Source organism: Marmota monax, unplaced genomic scaffold (genome assembly GCF_021218885.2).
Source record: "Marmota monax isolate L192 unplaced genomic scaffold, Marmota_monax_Labrador192_F-V1.1 WCK01_AAM20220418_F8-fsc00012, whole genome shotgun sequence".
In the NCBI taxonomy this organism is placed as follows: Eukaryota; Metazoa; Chordata; class Mammalia; order Rodentia; family Sciuridae; genus Marmota; species Marmota monax.
The window spans coordinates 9,528,347-9,546,475 of record NW_026695227.1 but is presented as its reverse complement, the minus strand read 5'-3'; the positions used below and the strand labels follow the sequence as shown (position 1 = coordinate 9,546,475).

At 33.1% G+C, this 18,129-nt stretch overlaps 1 protein-coding gene across 10 annotated transcripts in view; it reads left to right on the top strand.

Annotated features, from left to right (window-relative positions):
* The window catches only part of Abcc9 (ATP binding cassette subfamily C member 9), a 129,947-nt gene that overhangs the window by 12,532 nt on the left and 99,286 nt on the right, over positions 1–18,129 (top strand). For 8 of the 10 annotated variants that reach the window (XM_046436378.2, XM_046436376.2, XM_046436379.2 and 5 more), the window contains 7 exons: positions 5,189–5,355; positions 6,315–6,557; positions 8,734–8,928; positions 10,968–11,120; positions 11,657–11,812; positions 13,668–13,802; positions 15,603–15,765. In XM_046436378.2, the coding sequence (XP_046292334.1) occupies positions 5,189–5,355; positions 6,315–6,557; positions 8,734–8,928; positions 10,968–11,120; positions 11,657–11,812; positions 13,668–13,802; positions 15,603–15,765 (1,212 nt within the window). The remainder of the gene's footprint in view (positions 1–5,188; positions 5,356–6,314; positions 6,558–8,733; positions 8,929–10,967; positions 11,121–11,656; positions 11,813–13,667; positions 13,803–15,602; positions 15,766–18,129) is intronic. The other 2 variants (XM_046436380.2, XM_058576380.1) reach the window with 1 other exon arrangement.

Below are 18,129 nucleotides of genomic sequence, written 5' to 3'. Positions count from 1 at the left end.
TGGTTCAGAGTTATTCCACTAGTGTAATCATATATGTATTTAGGGTAATAAAGTCTATCTCTTTCTAATGAGCTGTATCCAATACTCTTTGCTTCATCTTTGTATTCCATGATATATATTTTCATGAAGAGAGACTAGATGAAAATATAGAACATGGATCATGGATGAGCTGCAGGGGCCCATGAGCCTCCTAAAGTGGTAGGGAGAATTGTGTGTTGGTATGAGTGAAGGCTTACAATTGCTTAAGGTCCACAGATCTCATTCAATTGTTATAATTTTTATATGATGAAAATGATGTCACTGATGATATAAAAATTAGAAAAAGAAATGATTACAGTGTATTAGTAGAGTCTTATTTGTTTCTCCATAAGATATTAAAATTTAAAATTGGTGCATGGAAAATAATGATCATTTAATTCTATGTTGTGTCCTACTATATGACTGGACAAGAGTCATTTAATAATAAAGGTAGTCAGGGTTAAATGTTAACTTACATGTATTGTCAAAATCTGAATTATCTTAACAAAAAACTCCCCAGTATAAAATGACATGCAGACATTATTGCAGAAATCTGAACATGCTAAAAAGCGAATTTTACAGCTAGCGATAGCCAAGGTTTGGTGATCTTGGTTTATCTGATGTAGCCATGTTGGTGGGTGCATACTAGCAACATATTATGATTTTAATTTGCCTTCCCCTGATAACTAATGATGTTGAACATCTTATGATGGCTTTACTGGTCATTTGTTATCTTTGTGAGATCTCTATTATCTTTGTGAATTGACTACTGACATATTTTGTGCCTTTTAAAAATTAGGTTTCATTTTATCATTGAGTTGTAGGAGAACTTTGTATATACAGATATTAATATGTCATTGCATGTGTGTTCTGAGAATATTTTCTTCCCAGTCTCTGGGGTTCAAATTAATTATTTAAAGGAGTCTTGATGAACAGATGTTTTAATTTTGATGTAGTATAATTTACCTTTTTTGATCTTATGTTCAGTTCCATGTCTTAAGAAATCTTAACTTTTCTCCTGCTTTCTTTTAGAAGTTTTATAGTTTCAAAATTTTTCGGACTATGAGCCACTTTAAATCCATTGTATATGAGGTATAAAGTAAGGTACCATGGTTCTTTTTATTCCAAATGGATATTAAGATGTTTTAGTAGCATTTGTGAGATAGGCTTCCCATTTACCATCATCTTGTTTTGATAGCTCTATTGAAAATCAAATTAAAAAAAAGAAAATCAAATCAAATGACTGTTTAAATATAATCTATTTCTTGACTCTATTTTCTATTCCTTTGATATATTCATAGATTTTTTATACCACTGTCATTCTGTGTTGATCACTGTAGCTTTAGAAGTCTTGAAGCCATCCATGTATTGTAAGTTATAAAATTTTTTTTTCCTCCAAAGATTGCTTTGGATATTCTGACTCCTTTGCATTTCTTTATATAGCATAGAATCAAGTTGACAACTTGTAAAAAAAAAAAAAAAAAAAAAAGTCCTGGTGGGGTACTGATGGGAATGGTATTGAATGCATAGAACAATTTGGGAGAGAATTGACATCTTGATGATATATCTAGTCTCACAATGTGTTCTTCATTTATTAAGATCTTCTTTCATTTCCCTTAGCAATGCTTTGTAGTATTCGGTATAGAGGTCTTTCATATCTTGTTAAATTTATTATTAGTTTTTTCCTTGCTACTATTGTAAATGGAATTATAGTTCAGATATTACTTTCCAATTACTTCTATCATTGTATTAAAATATAGTTGATTTTGTGACTCAGTCTTGTATCTTGCAATCTTGGAAATTCACTTATTACTTCTGGTTATTGCTTGTAGGCTTCTAAGGGTTTTCTGTAGTAACAAAAATGCCATCTGCAAATAGAGACACTTATACTTACTTCTTTTTGGGGGTGTGGAGGGTGTTACTCAGGGGCACTCAACCATTGAGCCACATCCTGGGCCTTGTATTTTATTTAGACACAAGGTCTTACTGAGTTGCTTAATGCCTCACTGTTGCTGAGGCTGGCTTTGAATTTGTGGTCCTCCTGTCTCAGCCTCCCCAGCTGCTGGGATTACAGGCGTGTGCCACTGTGTCCAGCTATACTTACTTCTGTTCAAACTTTTTATGCTTTCTTTTTCTTTTTAAACTTTTTTTTTTGCCATATTACTTAATAGAACCTTCAGTAAAAAAGTCAGATGGGCATGGTAAGAGTAAAATTCTTGTCTAGCTCCTGATTTTAGGGGAAAAAATACTTTTTAATAGTCGTGATGTTAATTATAAGCTTTTCATAGAAAAACTTCATCTGGTAAGTTTTCTATTTAGAGCTTTCTTTAACGGTTTAAAAAGTTATCATAAGGAGGAGTTGAAATGTATTGAATTTTTTTCTCTATCCTTTGGGAAAATTGTACTGTTATTATGCTAAATTGTGCCTATATATTTTTCAAATGATAAATAATACATTCCTGGGATTGATCACACATATTCATGATATATTATCGCATTTTTAGATTTTGCTAGATTTTATTTGTTAAGACTTTTTACATCTATGTGGTGAAGGATACTGATCTGTTATTTTCTTGTTAATATCTTTGTCAAGTTTTCATATGCTGGGTTATACTGGCTTCATAGATTGAATTGAAAAATATTATATACATATATATATATATATATATATATAAACATATACATTAAGATTTTTGTAATTTTATCTGTTTCTTAGATATTGAATGTAATGACTACTGAAGTTATGAGAGCCTGTAGTTTTAACTAAGAGAATTTCAAATTCCAAATTAATTAATTTATTAGGTATAGACTCCTCAGAGCATCTTTTTTTTAATGTCAGTTTTGGTAAGTCAAGGTTTCAAGAAAGTTTCAATTTATCTAAGCTTTTGGATATGTTGTCATAAAGTTGTTCATGATATTACTTAGTTATCCTTTTAACATACGTAGAATATATAGAAATAGGTACTTTTTCATTCCTAATATCAGTCACTTATATTCTCCTTTTCTTGATCAATCTAGCTAGGAATGTACCAGTTTTCTTGATCCTTTCAGATAATCAGTCTAGTTGATTGTATTGATTTTATTCCTTTTATCAATTTTTTTCTGTTTTATTGCTTTCTGCTCTTAGCTTTATTTCTTTTTCATCTTTTTATTTATTTTGTTCATTGTTCTTCTTTCCCTAACTTTTAAGATAGAAATGTAGGCCATTGATTTTGGTCCTTTTTCTCAAATACATCTCTAAAGCTATATACTTTTCTCTGTATCTTATTTTAGTTGCATTCCTTAATTTTAGAACATAGCGTATTTTCATGATAATTTAGTTAAAATATTTTCTAACTTGCCTGATGATTTCTTCTTCAACATATGGATTATTAGAATGTGTCTTTGAATTTCCAAATATTTGGAAACCACTAGGTACCTTATTGTGTGGAAGGTTACCCCCATTATCTCTTGCCTGGTGTTCCTTCCGTGTTGTGCTGTCCCCTTGAGTGGAACCTGTGCCCTGCCTCTAGATGATAGAGTAAGGCAAGGGTGAGAGTGCCACATCACTGTGCCTCTGTTGAGACTACAGCCCCACTCCACACCTGGATTGCAGCCCAATGACACTGTGAAGCAGAGAGCTAAGCCATGTTGCTTTCTGAGAAACTGACCCTTTTATTATTATTAAAAATATTTTTATTTCTGATAATACTGTTTGTTTTGAAGTTTTACTTTAATACTAATTTAGCTGTCCTAGGATTATTATACTTATTGTTTTAGTCATATATTTTTTTCTATTGTTTATTTTCAATCTACTCTTTATAACATTTAAGACAAATCTCTTCAGTCTGCATAATTTGGTCCATTTTCCCCGTAAATACATTCTATTTCTGTATTTTAAGCTAAAACAAGATATATATTTGAGTTTGTATGCCAAAGCTCAATTATTTTTCAAAAAGGAAGTTGTAATCACCCTTAACTTTTCTGGCCCTGATAATGTTGTCCACACTGGATTATCTTATGTGTGCTTTAGATTTCCTTTTATCCCATATTCATTTGTACTGATCTTATTTAAAGTTCAATGTAGATTGAATCCTTGCCAACATGTCTCTAGGAATGTCACTGCTTCTAATTCGTATTTGTTGCAAAATGTTGGCTGTGGTTATGAGTTGGTGTAGATTCCTGCCTTTCTGGCCTGACTACTTGAGGTCTGGGTTTGCTTCGTTAGATCCTTGTTCTTTGTGTTTGCGTAGGGTATGGTGTTTTAAATTATCTGTGTGAAATGAGTCATTTATGCTGGCATGCTGGTCTGTAAAGCAGAAACTCTATTCAGTAGCTACATAACCATGGTAATTCCAGGGAAATAGCAATGGACATATTTATGGGAACTAAAACACACTTACCTATTGGATAACTGACATAGACACCAACTTGTGAATTCTTCACAAGATCAGGGCTCTTAGAAAACAAGGCCAGACATAAAACCACTACATCTCTTTACAAGCTTCTTTATGACTTACCTTCTGTCACATATGACCAGAATGGAAGTCTTCAACACTTTTGAGTTATTTTTAGATGTTCATGGATTAGAACAATTAATATTATTATTAAAATACCCAACACAATTTACAGTTCAATGTGATCCCCATCAAAATACCAGTGATATTCTTCAGAACTAAAATTCATGTAGAAGCACAAAAGACACCAAGTAATGTTGAGTTAAAAAAACTAAGCAGGAGATATTACACTGTGTGGCTTCAATATATACTACAAAGCTATAGTAATCAAAATAGCATGATGTTAACATAAAAACAGACACAGAGGCTAATAGTACAGAATAGTGAGGTTGGAAATAACCCCGCATATTTCCAACCAACTGAATCTAGACAAAGACTCCAATACATATATTGGAGAAAGAATAACCTCTTCAATAAATGGTTCTGGGAAAGCTGGATATTCACATGTAGGAGATTAAAACTTTCACTCCATATCATAGTTTTGATTCAAAATCCCAAAGCACATTAAAACGTACACTTCTTTCTTATTAAATAAAATTATGTGCAAATAGAATACTTAAAATTGTCATTGCTATTATAAAACATTTTATTTTATTGAAATGTTAGTCAAGTTTTTAAAAATATCAGGAAAAATTGCATCTTTTCTTTTTTTTTTTTTCCTTCTATTTCTGCAGCCTTATTCCTGTATTGGGTAATGGCCTTTATTACAAAAACAATAAAATTGGTCAAGTATTGGCAGTCTGGGTGGGGAGTATCAGACCTGCGTTTCTGCATCACTGGCATGATGGTCATTTTGAATGGGCTTCTGATGGCTGTGGAGATCAATGTCATTCGGGTCAGAGTAAGTATCTAATAATATTAGTTTACTTATTGTGATGCAGGGCCTCAACAATAAAGGTTAAGTCAGCCAGCAGTTATTAGTATTTAAGATGATAAACAAGTGTGTATGATCCACACGTGTAAATATAAAGTTAAACTAATCACCAACCATCAGGATATTAAAGTTTCAGACATCTCAGTATGACCTCAGAATCTATACAGGTGTTGACTGTGTGCCTTTCATATGCCAAATATTAAACTCACTTCCTATTATAGATGACCTTTTCCCCATCATCTGTGATTAGTCCTAAACACAAAATATTGTATTCTAGAAATTTGTAATTGAAAAGAAAGTATTTTTATCCTTTGTGCCCATTTCACTGATGAAGCTTCTATGGCGATAACTTTAGGTATATATCCAAAGTAATGTGGTCAAAATTCATACTCGGCCTATAATTACAGATCTGTTGTCCTTTCCACTATATAATGTTAGTTATGTTGTGTGAGATACTACTGACTGACTTTTCAATATTTATTTTCTATTAGAGAACTCTGAATTTGCTTTGAGTGGACAGTTCTGAGTGCTGCAGCGAATGTGGAGACCATCCAGTTAATATCAGACAGATCACAGTTCAACAGAGCAACTCAACAATGGTGTTGATAGCACATTTTAAAATATTACTAATATAAAAATCTTAACTAAGTTGATGCTATCAAAGATAATGAAAGATAGGTTCTTTTAAAAGGCTACTTGATTTTTTTTTTTTTTTTTTTTTTTTACAATTCTGGCATTTAACTAGTTAGTGAAAACAAAAAGGAAATATTTCAAAGAGTATTTCAGAAAGGGATGAAAAAAGTTATTACAATATAAAATTTGGTGGCCTAGAATGAAAACATAGAAAAGGTTAAAATTATATTTTTAATATATATATATAAAAAAATTGGGCTCACGTTACACTGTGGAATTCTTCTTGGCCACAGAGGTATGTATTCTTCATGAACCCTCAGAAAGTCAAGCCTCCTGAAGACCTCCAGGATCTGGGTGTGAGATTTCTTCAGCCATTTGTGAATTTGCTATCAAAAGCGACATACTGGTGGATGAACACCCTAATCATATCTGCACATAAAAAGCCTATTGATCTGAAGACCATTGGAAAATTGCCAATAGCAATGAGGGCAGTAACAAATTATGTTTGCCTGAAAGATGCATATGAAGAACAAAAGGTAACTGCATGTCCATAATTATAGAGAATTGAATTAAATATAAAAGTGCAAAGCTTAGATAATACCCATGGTTAAGGAAGAGTAGATTTCCTCCATCTGTCTCTTACTCAGTGGTTTTGAGTCATGTTACTTGGATCACTGAGGGAAGACTAGAAGAGCCAGTGAAATATAGGTCTGTTATTTGCTCAGCCAGCACGTGAGGAAGGACTGAGAGAGCAGTATCTTTTCTCTGGGACATATGACCAAGTGGAAACTAAAAATTAAGTTCAATGAACTGTACAATTAATCTGTGGTACCACATCATATTTATAACTCATGGGATTTTTATTGTCTTTTCTCAAGCATCTTGTGAATAATTTTGTAATATATAGGTAAAATAGATCATATTCACTAGTAACTACTTTCAAGAAATTAAAATTCTTAAACTAATTATCAACTAAAATTTATATTCTGTAGTCTTAACTAGGGAGACTAAATTAAAGGGTGTCACCTACTTATTCCATGTATCATCTCATATGTCTCCTAAAATTTTATTTCTTCTAATACTTTCCTTGTGCTTTAATAATTGCTTTAAAAATTTAAAGATAAGAGAGAGTCTTTGGATATATATATATATATATATATATATATATATATACACATATACATATATATATATACACACACACATATGTGTGTGTATCTATCTATATCTATAACTATATCTCTCTATATATATCCAAATTCTTCACTTTGCATTCTAAGGCAGATAGCAACCTGGAACCATGGATAGGCTGGGGTCTGTGTAGGCCTCCATATGGATATTTTCAATTTGACTGGTTATCAATCTGAATAGTCATGTGTGCTACCCACAGTGGTCAATATGGTATATATTGCAACCATTACAAATATCAGGGTCACTTAAAATATTAGTATTCCCAACATCACTGGAAGAGATTAGATTAGAGTGAATCAATTAAAGAGTTTTTGGCTGCTCTAAATCAAGACCAACAAAGCATTTATGGTAAATGATGAAAATGACCTCTTGTGTCAGAAATCTGTTATGAAATTATCATTGCAGGAAATGATTACTACAAACGAACCTGAGTCATTTCTCTGGTTTTACCTCTGGGGGAAAGTATTGCATCAAAACTTCTCTGTTAGGAGTTGGGGTTGTGGCTCAGTGGCAGAGCTCTTGCCTAGCCATGTATGAGGCACTGGGTTCGATTCTCAGTACCACATGAAAATAAATAAATAAAATAAAGGTATTTTGTCCATCTATAACTAAAAACATTAAAAAACTTCTCTGCTAGAGAAAAAATTTACAATATAAACTAAGAATAGTTTAAGTTTTCTGTGTGTTCTCTACAACATAGACTAGCTTGCACTTGGTGTGTTAATGTCTTGCATCAACAAGATTAAGAAAATAATCAGATTATTCATTCAGAGGGGAATTGGATAGGAAACACAACTGAATTCTGTTTTATTGAGTTGGTTTTCTTTGCCACAGTGGAAAAACTTTGTCCACCTCTTTCTCAAGAAATAGGTATTGTGATGTTCCAGGTCTTAACATCTTTACAGTCAACAACTGTAGATTTGTGAAGCCTTGAGTTAATGTAAGCATATATGCCATTCCTCATTTTGCATTTCTTTGATAACTTGGCAAGCAGAAGCCTACCATAATTTTTTAAAGTATTGGCAACCATTCATGAGGAAGGGGAAAATCTGGATGAGAAACAAAGTTGAGGTTGGGTAATCTGAATGTGATAGGTAGATCATTACTTATGATCAAGTAATTTCAGAAATATTGACTAGTTTTTCAATAACCTTGATCCTGGTACTTTACAACATTCATGAGAGATGTGTATTTTCCAAATTAAAGGGAATTAAAAATAAATTTGGCCTAAGAATTTTGTGTTTTCTTTTAACAAGTAAAAATGATACAGAGTCTCAGAAAATCTAGCCTATGTATTTTTTTATTCTATTTCATTAAAGTGCATTAAGTAACTACTATTTGCATATAATTGCTATATATTATTAAAGGATACAATATTATGCATGCTGTAATGAAATTTATACATTTGTTTTCAAGTCATTAAAATATCATTGGAATTAATCAAAAGTAATTTATAGTTGCTGGATGACATTAATCACTACCCTAGGTGATTTTATTTTGTTTTCCTGGCTTTTCTTTCAGAAGAAAGTAGCAGATCATCCGAATCGAACTCCATCTATATGGCTTGCAATGTACAGAGCTTTTGGGCGGCCAATTCTACTGAGTAGCACATTTCGTTATCTTGCTGATCTGCTGGGTTTTGCTGGACCTCTCTGTATTTCTGGAATAGTACAGCGTGTGAATGAAACTCAGAATATGACAAATAACACAACAGGTGTAAGTTCATAATGCTTTTGAAAAGAAACACATTGTTGACAGTTTTCACTTTAATTGTCACTTAAATTTTTTTTTTAGTTATTGATTAACCTTTATTTTTATTCGTTTATATCCAGTGTTGAGAATCAAACCCAGTGCCTCATACATACCACTGGGCCACAACCTCAGCCCTAATTGTCACTTTCTATCAATGCAGTTTTATGAATAATTCAAACAGACTTTTTTACAGAGAACTGAAATAAAAAATAGTAATTCTTCTTGTGGAGAAAAGCATGTGCTCATTCAATGTATCTGGCCAAAAACTATTTCTCAGATTCAGAGCTGGTAGATAGTTAATAAGCATCTCTCATGTGCTAGAAATTTTGAGCAGAGATTTTACATTGATTATTTTATCTTTATGGCAAGTTTTAAGAATTTTCAAAGTCACTTTTTAAAAGGCCTGTGACCAATAATACTTGTAATGCAGTTTGTAATAGTCTACATTTATGTAATGAAAGCTGTCACATCATTTCACAATGATCAGAACAAGTCTTATGATATTTTATTAGGTATTTTTCTACTGTTTGGGTGATCATATGATATAAAATGCTATATGTTTTCTGTTATAAATACATAATTTAAAATTTTCTATTCTTCAGAAAGTGCACTATGAACTTCCTAGGTTGTTTTTAAAGATAAGATTCAACTTCCCCAGTTTCACAGATAGAAACTCTAGTTCAGGTGGATTGGCTTTCCTTTTCCATTTTCTCAGTCCTTTTTCTTCACCTATTAAAATTTTATGTGTTATCAAAGCCTACATTGAATGCTGCCTCCTCAGCAAAGCCTTCTCTGATTGTTTTTGTTGGAATTGGACTCTTCCTGTTGGCAATGACTACATAAGCTGTTCATAAGGAAGCACATTACTGTGGATACTTATCCTTCTGAATCATAAGATCTTTAAGCAGGACTGTGAACTCTTCATACTTGTGCACACAATGGTTAGCCCAGATCTTTGATACATCAGGGTCCAATTATTATTAAAATGAATCAGATATTTCTAAGATTAAATACTTCTGTGATGTTTTGTGCCCACTTAGCTTAATGACATGCAGATATCTCAATTCCACGTAGAGAGGTTCCACCTCCCTTGTTCCTTACATGCATTAGCCATGTTGATTTTCTGAGATGGAACAGAACTTGTGTATTTTTATATATCCCCAAGACAGATGAGGAATGGACCAGAAGTAGAATTTTATTAGCTCTCAATCATAAAAAGTGACAAGTGTCTTCATTACTAAAATTACTTTATCAAGTGTTATCTTTCCTTCTAACAAGTTGCCGCATGCTATTGTTACAAACAAAATCAATCTGTTTTGTATATTCAAATGGTGAATTCAGTTATATTTCCACTAAAACAATTTTTCTTAAGTTATGCTTTGTCCCTGGAAGTGTTGCATGGGTGAAATCAATAGTCAAATTACTTACTTTATAATATATGGTTTGTTAATATAAATTAAGATATATGGAAATTAGAAAAAAATGCTATATATTATTAAAGTAATACAATTTACACGAATTGTATTTTTGTACCATTGGTCTTACTGACTAGTTATCAGTTTTGTGATTTCTACTTTTTTTTCTTCCATGTTTTTTATCGGTGCATTATAATTGTACAAAATGATGAGATTTGTTGTTGTGGTTTCTACATTTAAATTAGATTCTAATGTTTTTTTTTTTTCACTACAACCCATTTAACTAATGAGAAATACATCTTTGCAGGAAATGAACTCAAAATTTTTTGAAATTAAAAGTTGCCTTTTATTCCACAGTTAGGTATTGCAAGCAGTCTTAATAATCAATTGGGGATTTTGTGCATTGAATTAGTTTATATTTGGGTCTTTGGTTATTAGGGGGAAAACAATACTTACTTATTTAATAGCTGCATTATAAGCATTGAGTTTTCATATTGAAAAGTTATGTGTCCTTTTAAAAATGCAAAGTGTACAACTGATAGATGAAAGGACTCATTTTAATTTTTTCTTTCTTTCTCTTGGGACAAGATTTCAGAAACCCTCTCATCAAAAGAATTTCTTGAAAATGCTTATGTTCTAGCAGTTCTTCTCTTCTTGGCCCTTATTCTGCAAAGGACATTTCTTCAGGCCTCCTACTATGTGACCATAGAGACAGGCATTAATCTTCGTGGAGCTCTGCTGGTATGTACAGGATTTGGTGATTTTTGTTTCTTTAAAATTCCATGCACCAGCCAGTTAGAGACATAGTAGTAGCTTCAGTTTTTATTTATTTATTTTCATTTTGTTTTCACTTTCATATTGCAGCCACAAACATTTCTAAGATCTACTTACTGAAAAAAAGAGCTAATTTAAAAAAAACCATTGAATTTTTAAAAATTTTAAATTTTAAAAATTAAAATGTTATTTAAAATAACATCAAGAAGAATACTTAGAAACCTTGCACTTACTTTTTACTATTGCTTATTGCGCTTGAGCTTAGGTTTAAATTTGAGTGTATATTTTGATTATTCGCTAGAAAAAAATGTTTATATTTAATTGAGGACAAAAAGGAACTGTACTAAAAAGGAAATTGTGGTTGATTTAAGAAACTGTTCATAGAGAATATTTTTTTACCCTTTCTCTCAAAAAATTCAAAATTGTTTTATTTTCCAATGAAAGTAAATAATTATGATATTGATTGTAAGTTTAGGGTTTCATGTGCATTTTTTTTCTTGTAGGCCATGATATACAATAAAATCCTTAGGCTGTCTACATCTAACTTATCCATGGGTGAGATGACTCTGGGACAGATCAATAACTTGGTTGCTATTGAAACCAATCAACTCATGTGGTTCTTATTCCTGTGTCCCAACCTATGGGCTATGCCTGTCCAGGTAAATTATTATAAGTAAGATTCTCATTTGCAGTAGAAAGAAAACAGAAGGAGCAGCAGTCAGTATTTAACTAGATAAAGGTTATAATTTTTGCATGTGCTTGATGTTATTATATTCTTTTTGTAGACAAGGAAGCTGAGACTCAGAAATGTTATGGTACAGGTTAAGAAAGTGGAATTTGGAATTATACTGCTTAGGTTCAAACATCTGCTCCACCCCACATGTGCCCAAGTGCTTATCCCTTCAAAAGTGTTACTTCCCTTAACTGTACAATGGAGGTAATAAACATACTTGCCTCATAGATTTGTAGGAATTGTCAAGTTGAAATAATTTGACATATGTAAAGCATTTAGCAATGATACCTAGCATTTTGAGGGCACTTAGTAATTGTTATTTGTGTCGTTGCCCAAATTCATGCAAGTCACAGAGCCAAGATTTGACCCCTTTCATTTTGACAAATTCTCTAATAGCATTTATAAATTATAGCAATTTCTTTACTCCATTCCATGGTTTTGTTAGCTAGTATATTATGAAATGTCAAATTTTATGAGATGGTAGAAACACTGAGAAGCTGGAGGACTGTTTCGAATGTAAAATAGCATTTTCATGAAGACACATGATTATTATCCAATGGGGTAAAAATAACAGAAGAAATAAATTCAGCTTTTTCTTTGCTGTCACAATGGATATTTATACTAAATTTTGCATCCTGTATATGGAGCTTATACTGTGGATCTCATTAGATGTTACCTATCATATGTCCTTGTGCACTATTCCTAATAAAGAATATATGATAATTTAAAAAATTACTATTTGCATTTTTAATTTTTAATAGAAAGTCAAGTTGAATAAAAACATGCACATATTGCCTGTTACAAAAGTAAGATAAATATATATTTTGTCTCATTTTATTAGGTAGCTGTCTATATGGTATAATTTAAAGTGCACCAAAAATCCCAGATTGCACCAAATGATTATATCTTGGGTGATCTTAAGGAATATTTCATTCCATTGGAATTCCCCAAATACCTAATTGGTTATGTGTTGTGACATTCCCACCAGAAAGCTGTTGTCACTGGCACACATGCATAGATTGAATGTTTGAATTGCATGTATATGATACATCAGTTGACATTTTTGAGCTATGATAATGGAGCTGCTAAAAAAAAAAAAAAATCAGGGAGAAGAGGAGAGCAGGGTTAAATCCCGAGTCTTCAAAGGAAAAAGAAGACAGTGGCAAACCAGAGAAGGTAGGCATAAATAGTTCAACCTTGAGTTTTGGGCAACATTTAGAAAGAGAAGTGAGATAAGATGGGGCACCACCGGAGGATTCTTAACAGTTTCAGTTAGTCTCAGTCTTCTTGACATCAAGTGACTTTTTGAATCATTAAGCAAGTGAGAAGCTTTCATCTACACAGAAACATCGTATACTCACTTATGATGCTGCCCCCTACTTCCCATTCCCATCGCTTTGAAAAGCTAGGACAATTCCAAAAGAATATGGAATGACAAATTTATGGTGAGTGTCAGCATTTCTGAAATTGTTTTTCATGTTCCTTTAAAAATTTAAGACTATTTTATAAGGTCAGAAGCATCATGGGGCCATTCTGCAACTTCATGCAATAAGTTGGTTTGACACCAGTTTTACAAATCATCGTACTAAAAATAAATTCTTAGTACTTAGCCCTCCCCAAATAAATCATAGTAAAACCCAACTGTCACAGTTGAGTTGACTTCCAAATAAACTTAATATAATAATTAAGAAATACTACATTTTCACTAAAAATATTTCCTTTCATGCAGTGGCTCCCACAGCTCCATTCATTTTCCCTTTTCCATATGTTTTTCTTCCTAGATCATAATGGGAGTGATCCTGCTCTATAATTTACTTGGATCAAGTGCATTGGTTGGTGCAGCTGTCATTGTGCTGCTTGCGCCAATTCAGTACTTCATCGCTACAAAGTTGGCAGAGGCTCAGAAGAGCACTCTTGTAAGTAACATCTTTTGGAAAATTTATTAGGAAAATCTAGTAGTGCTGTTTTATGTTTTATAATATAGGAAGTTAATGCATACCACTTGGGATAATTTAGAAATCATTATATTTCATTTCATTTGTTAGGCAACAAATGTGTACTTTATATGTTGGAAAAACAATTTTTTAAAGTGAAATGGAAATTTGAAGACTTGATTGTCTTTGACTCAAGATACCAGAATCACACACACACAAAAAAATCTTGATCTTTTTAAGGGCCATGAAGTGATGAAGCTTTAGATCTTCTATCACTTGTCCAAGAATATTCTTAAGAATGCTTTGAGACCTTTGGATGTCTGTTACTCATGTGGAATCAATAGACGAGTGAAGGGTGGGATTTGGTGCTTCTGAAATTGAATTTCCTTCGGGTTGATTCACACCATGTGCTGACCTATGGGGTTACGTGGAAATGTTTTAGTGGCAGGGGAGAACATTTGTGGTCAACTTGGTGAACAAGGAAAAGCCCAATTATTGACCCACTCTGGCTTCAATTTGCCATGCAATCTCTTTGAGTAAGAATTAGCTTCTTTTGAAAAAATATTTGCAAATAATAAAATTGTTGACAGCATGTTTAGAAGTGAAGTTTGATTAAACATGAGCAAGACTGTGTAAATCAGGTGTGAAATGTAGAGATGCAGCTGCTGATGGAATCCTTTCTCAGGCTGGTGTTTCCACTATGACAAGCAAGCTGTGTGCCACGCTCATGGATTTTATCACTTGTTTTTCTGCTGCTTCTGGTGAGGTTACTCATTATTTCTGTCTAAGCCATCTGCTCTTTTTATTTGAGCACACAAATATAGAAAGGTGTGGAATTGGACCTAAGTGTAGATATGACTATACTCAAACATCTGTCTTTCATTTAGTTGTTTATACCATATTCCTTCACTCATTTAACAATCATTTAATAGGCATTCAAGACCCTGTGGAGACAAAAAGATGATCAGAACACAGCCCATTTCCAACTTTTGCTTTTTCCTATCTGCCTTTTGGCCCCTCCACTATCCCTTTGGATAGTTAATAGGTCAAATTGTACCTTGCTAGAAATTCTACTCCCACTGTTTGGTGGTGGAGGGAGCTAAACAGCTGATTAAATTTGGGCATTGGTATCTGCTGAAAATCTCTCTATAATTAATCCCAGTTGTTAGTAGCTGGGGAATCTAATTTAGACTTTAAACAAAAGCTTACAAAGAAGCATGGAGAAATTCCTGAAGTTAGAGACAATAGATTTGGTTTCCATAACCATATGCTGAAGTTGTAATGTGAATGTCCACATCATTGTACCCTCACATCCCCAAATAAGAATCAAACTAACTATTCCTAAATTCATTGTTTTTTTTTTTCTTGTATGTGTGAATGATAGTGTTGAAGAGAGAACAGAATAGTTTAGATGTTGGAAACCTTTGTAAGTTTATTTATCATTTCTCAACATGTGTATCAATGTTTTCTGCAGATATTATTCAAGGTAATCATATGAAACCGAAAAAGTTCTTTTAATATAGTCTCAAGCAACAGAGACATACATGTTTTTAGGTGGAGAGAAATTTTGAGGCCATCTCATTAAACTCTTTCTTCAACAGTCTCCTCAAGTTGAAAAGACTGAAACCAAGAGAAAATTAACTACTTCTGGGAATTTCATAGCTTCATGAGTGGCAGAGATGGTCAGAAATTGAGACCTCCTCAATCTGTGTACACTATTTAGTCCTGCCTTTCTGGTTTACTTGGATGAATTGCATTATACTTTATTCCTCTGTTTTATAGGATTATTCCACTGAAAGACTCAAGAAAACGAATGAAATATTGAAAGGCATCAAGCTTCTCAAGTTGTATGCCTGGGAACACATTTTCTGCAAAAGTGTGAAAGAAACAAGAATGAAAGAATTGTCTAGTCTCAAAACCTTTGCACTTTATACATCACTCTCCAGTAAGTTGCTGTTGCTCTAAGAACCAGTGATGGGAAAAGTGATCAACGAACACAGTCTCTTCAGTTTCCATTACAATCAGTGAAACATTCTAGGCATTAAAGGAAGCCTGTGTATTTTCGAGGCATGTGCTGTTCAGTAGCCCCTACCCACACGAAGCTGTTCACATTTAAATTAAAGACCAGGGCAAACACAAGGTTAGAGTCAAGTAGAACTGATTTTGATTCCTTGTAGTTTGTGTGTCCTGGGCCATTTTACTTTACACATAAATCCTTGGTTTCTTCCTCTGTGACATGAGGAAGATGATGTTATTAGGACCTATGATTAAGACCTCTTATCAGTAAAATTGGGATGGCAAAACTGGTTTTCAGTAAACATTTCTGTAAGTTGATTTGACTACACAACTATTGCTATTTTTAGCCCCAAAGATGCTTTGAAATTATCTACAAGATTTTTTTTTTATCTCTGAGAGCTTATGACATGTTTTCTTGAAGACTGTCCTTAAAAGACCATTTTTCAAAATTGAGGGGAAAATATCATTTTCAAGCAAAAGAAGTCAAACTTCATTCACATAAAACTCTTTTTTCCAATGCATTTCAAGAATTTTTAAATACAATGTTTTGTTCTCAAAGTATGATGCAGCACTCTCAAAAATAATGGGCTCATGTGAGTACAATTTACCAAACTTAGACTATCTCTGCTAATATTTTATTTGTGAGTCAGTTTTGCTCATCCCCATTTTCCCCAAAGACCTTTGACAACTGAAAATTTAGAAATTTACATGTTGTTTTTTCTTGAATTATAAATGTCTTCAGATCTTAGAGATGATGAATGCTTCTTTGTGAAATAGGTTTATTGAAATTATCGAGTGTATACTCTATTATAGGCCCTGGGTCAATTGCTTTGTATTCACTATCTCATATAAACACTGGCAATGCCTAGTGCTCAATAGCCCATCTTCAGTTTCCTCATCTAAAAATTGGTGTAATATTAATACCTGCATCATAAGAATGTTGTGAGAACCAAATAAAGCCATAATGTGACACTACTTAGGAAACATTAAAGTATTAGATGGATATTATTTGTAGAGCACCAGGCAAAGACCTTTTAAAAAGAAAGAAAGAAAAAGAAAAAAAAACTGACATTGTAGGATACTGGATACTTTTGGGTCTTTTAGGGCAATCTGCCTTGAAATCACATCCAGACTTAGCAAACTGGCAGCTATCCAATCTTGGTCTGTTTCTTGATGAAGCCTCAGTTTCCTCAATGATAAGCTAGGATGTATTAATTGTATCTTGGGGAATTAAATATGGTAGTATGTGTATAGTGTTTAGAAAGGTATCTGCAAGTATTAAAAAGCAAAGTTAAACAGAACAAATAGTAGTAGAACTAAAGATCCATTTCTACTTGTGCAATCAGTGCTTTTCTTGCTTGAAACACTAATTTAAGGGAAAAGAAACTGTTGAACAATTTTGTAATCTCCATTGCCAAAGGGTCACATGCTATTTATGTGTTTAATTCATTGGAAAGGCAAAGAAGACTCTATTTTTCTTTTTCCACTTTGATAAAGTTTTATAAGGAGAAGTAAAAAGAAGATGAAGATTTTTTTGACCAGAAAGATCTGGGTTTTATTCCAAACTCCATCACCTCCTAGTTTAGAATCACGCATGTGACCTTTCCTAAGCTATTTCCTCATTATTGTGTAGTGTCATTGTAGACATTACTGAGAATGGGGCCAGGCGTTGGTGCACGCCTGTGATCCTAGTGACTTGGGAGGCTGAGGCAGGAGGATCAAAAGTTCAAGCCAGCTTCAGCAACTGCAAGGCACTAAGCAACTCAGTGAGACCCTGTCTCTAAATAAAATACAAAATAGAGGTAGGGATGTGGCTCAGTGGTTGAGTGCCTTTGAGTTCAATCTCTAATACAAAAAAAGAAAAAAAAGAAAGAAAAAGAAAAAAGAAAAAAGGAGAATGGGTGTAAAATGACAATCACACGTTAGTTATTGTGAATTGTTTAAATTATAGCAGAGCAAAATGGTGCCAAGCATAACACTGGGCCACCAGACTGCATGGGTTCAAATCCCAGCTGTGTGGCCATGAACTTATCCTCATCTACGTAATGAGACACTAAGGTATCTGCTGCCTGTATCTTGGACAGATTGCTGTCTCAGAAGTTATCAGAAAAGTGGTAGTACTTCTCACTCTTTCTCAAGAGGAAATTATTTAAAGATGCAGAATATAAATTAACTCTAAATAATAAGGAAGGTAAAAGAAATAGACTTAGAAATAGGGTGGCAGTAGAGAAAGAAGACTGAGGCAGAACCGTGGCTCCTTGTCTCTGCTAGTATGAAACTGGGATCAGTGTTT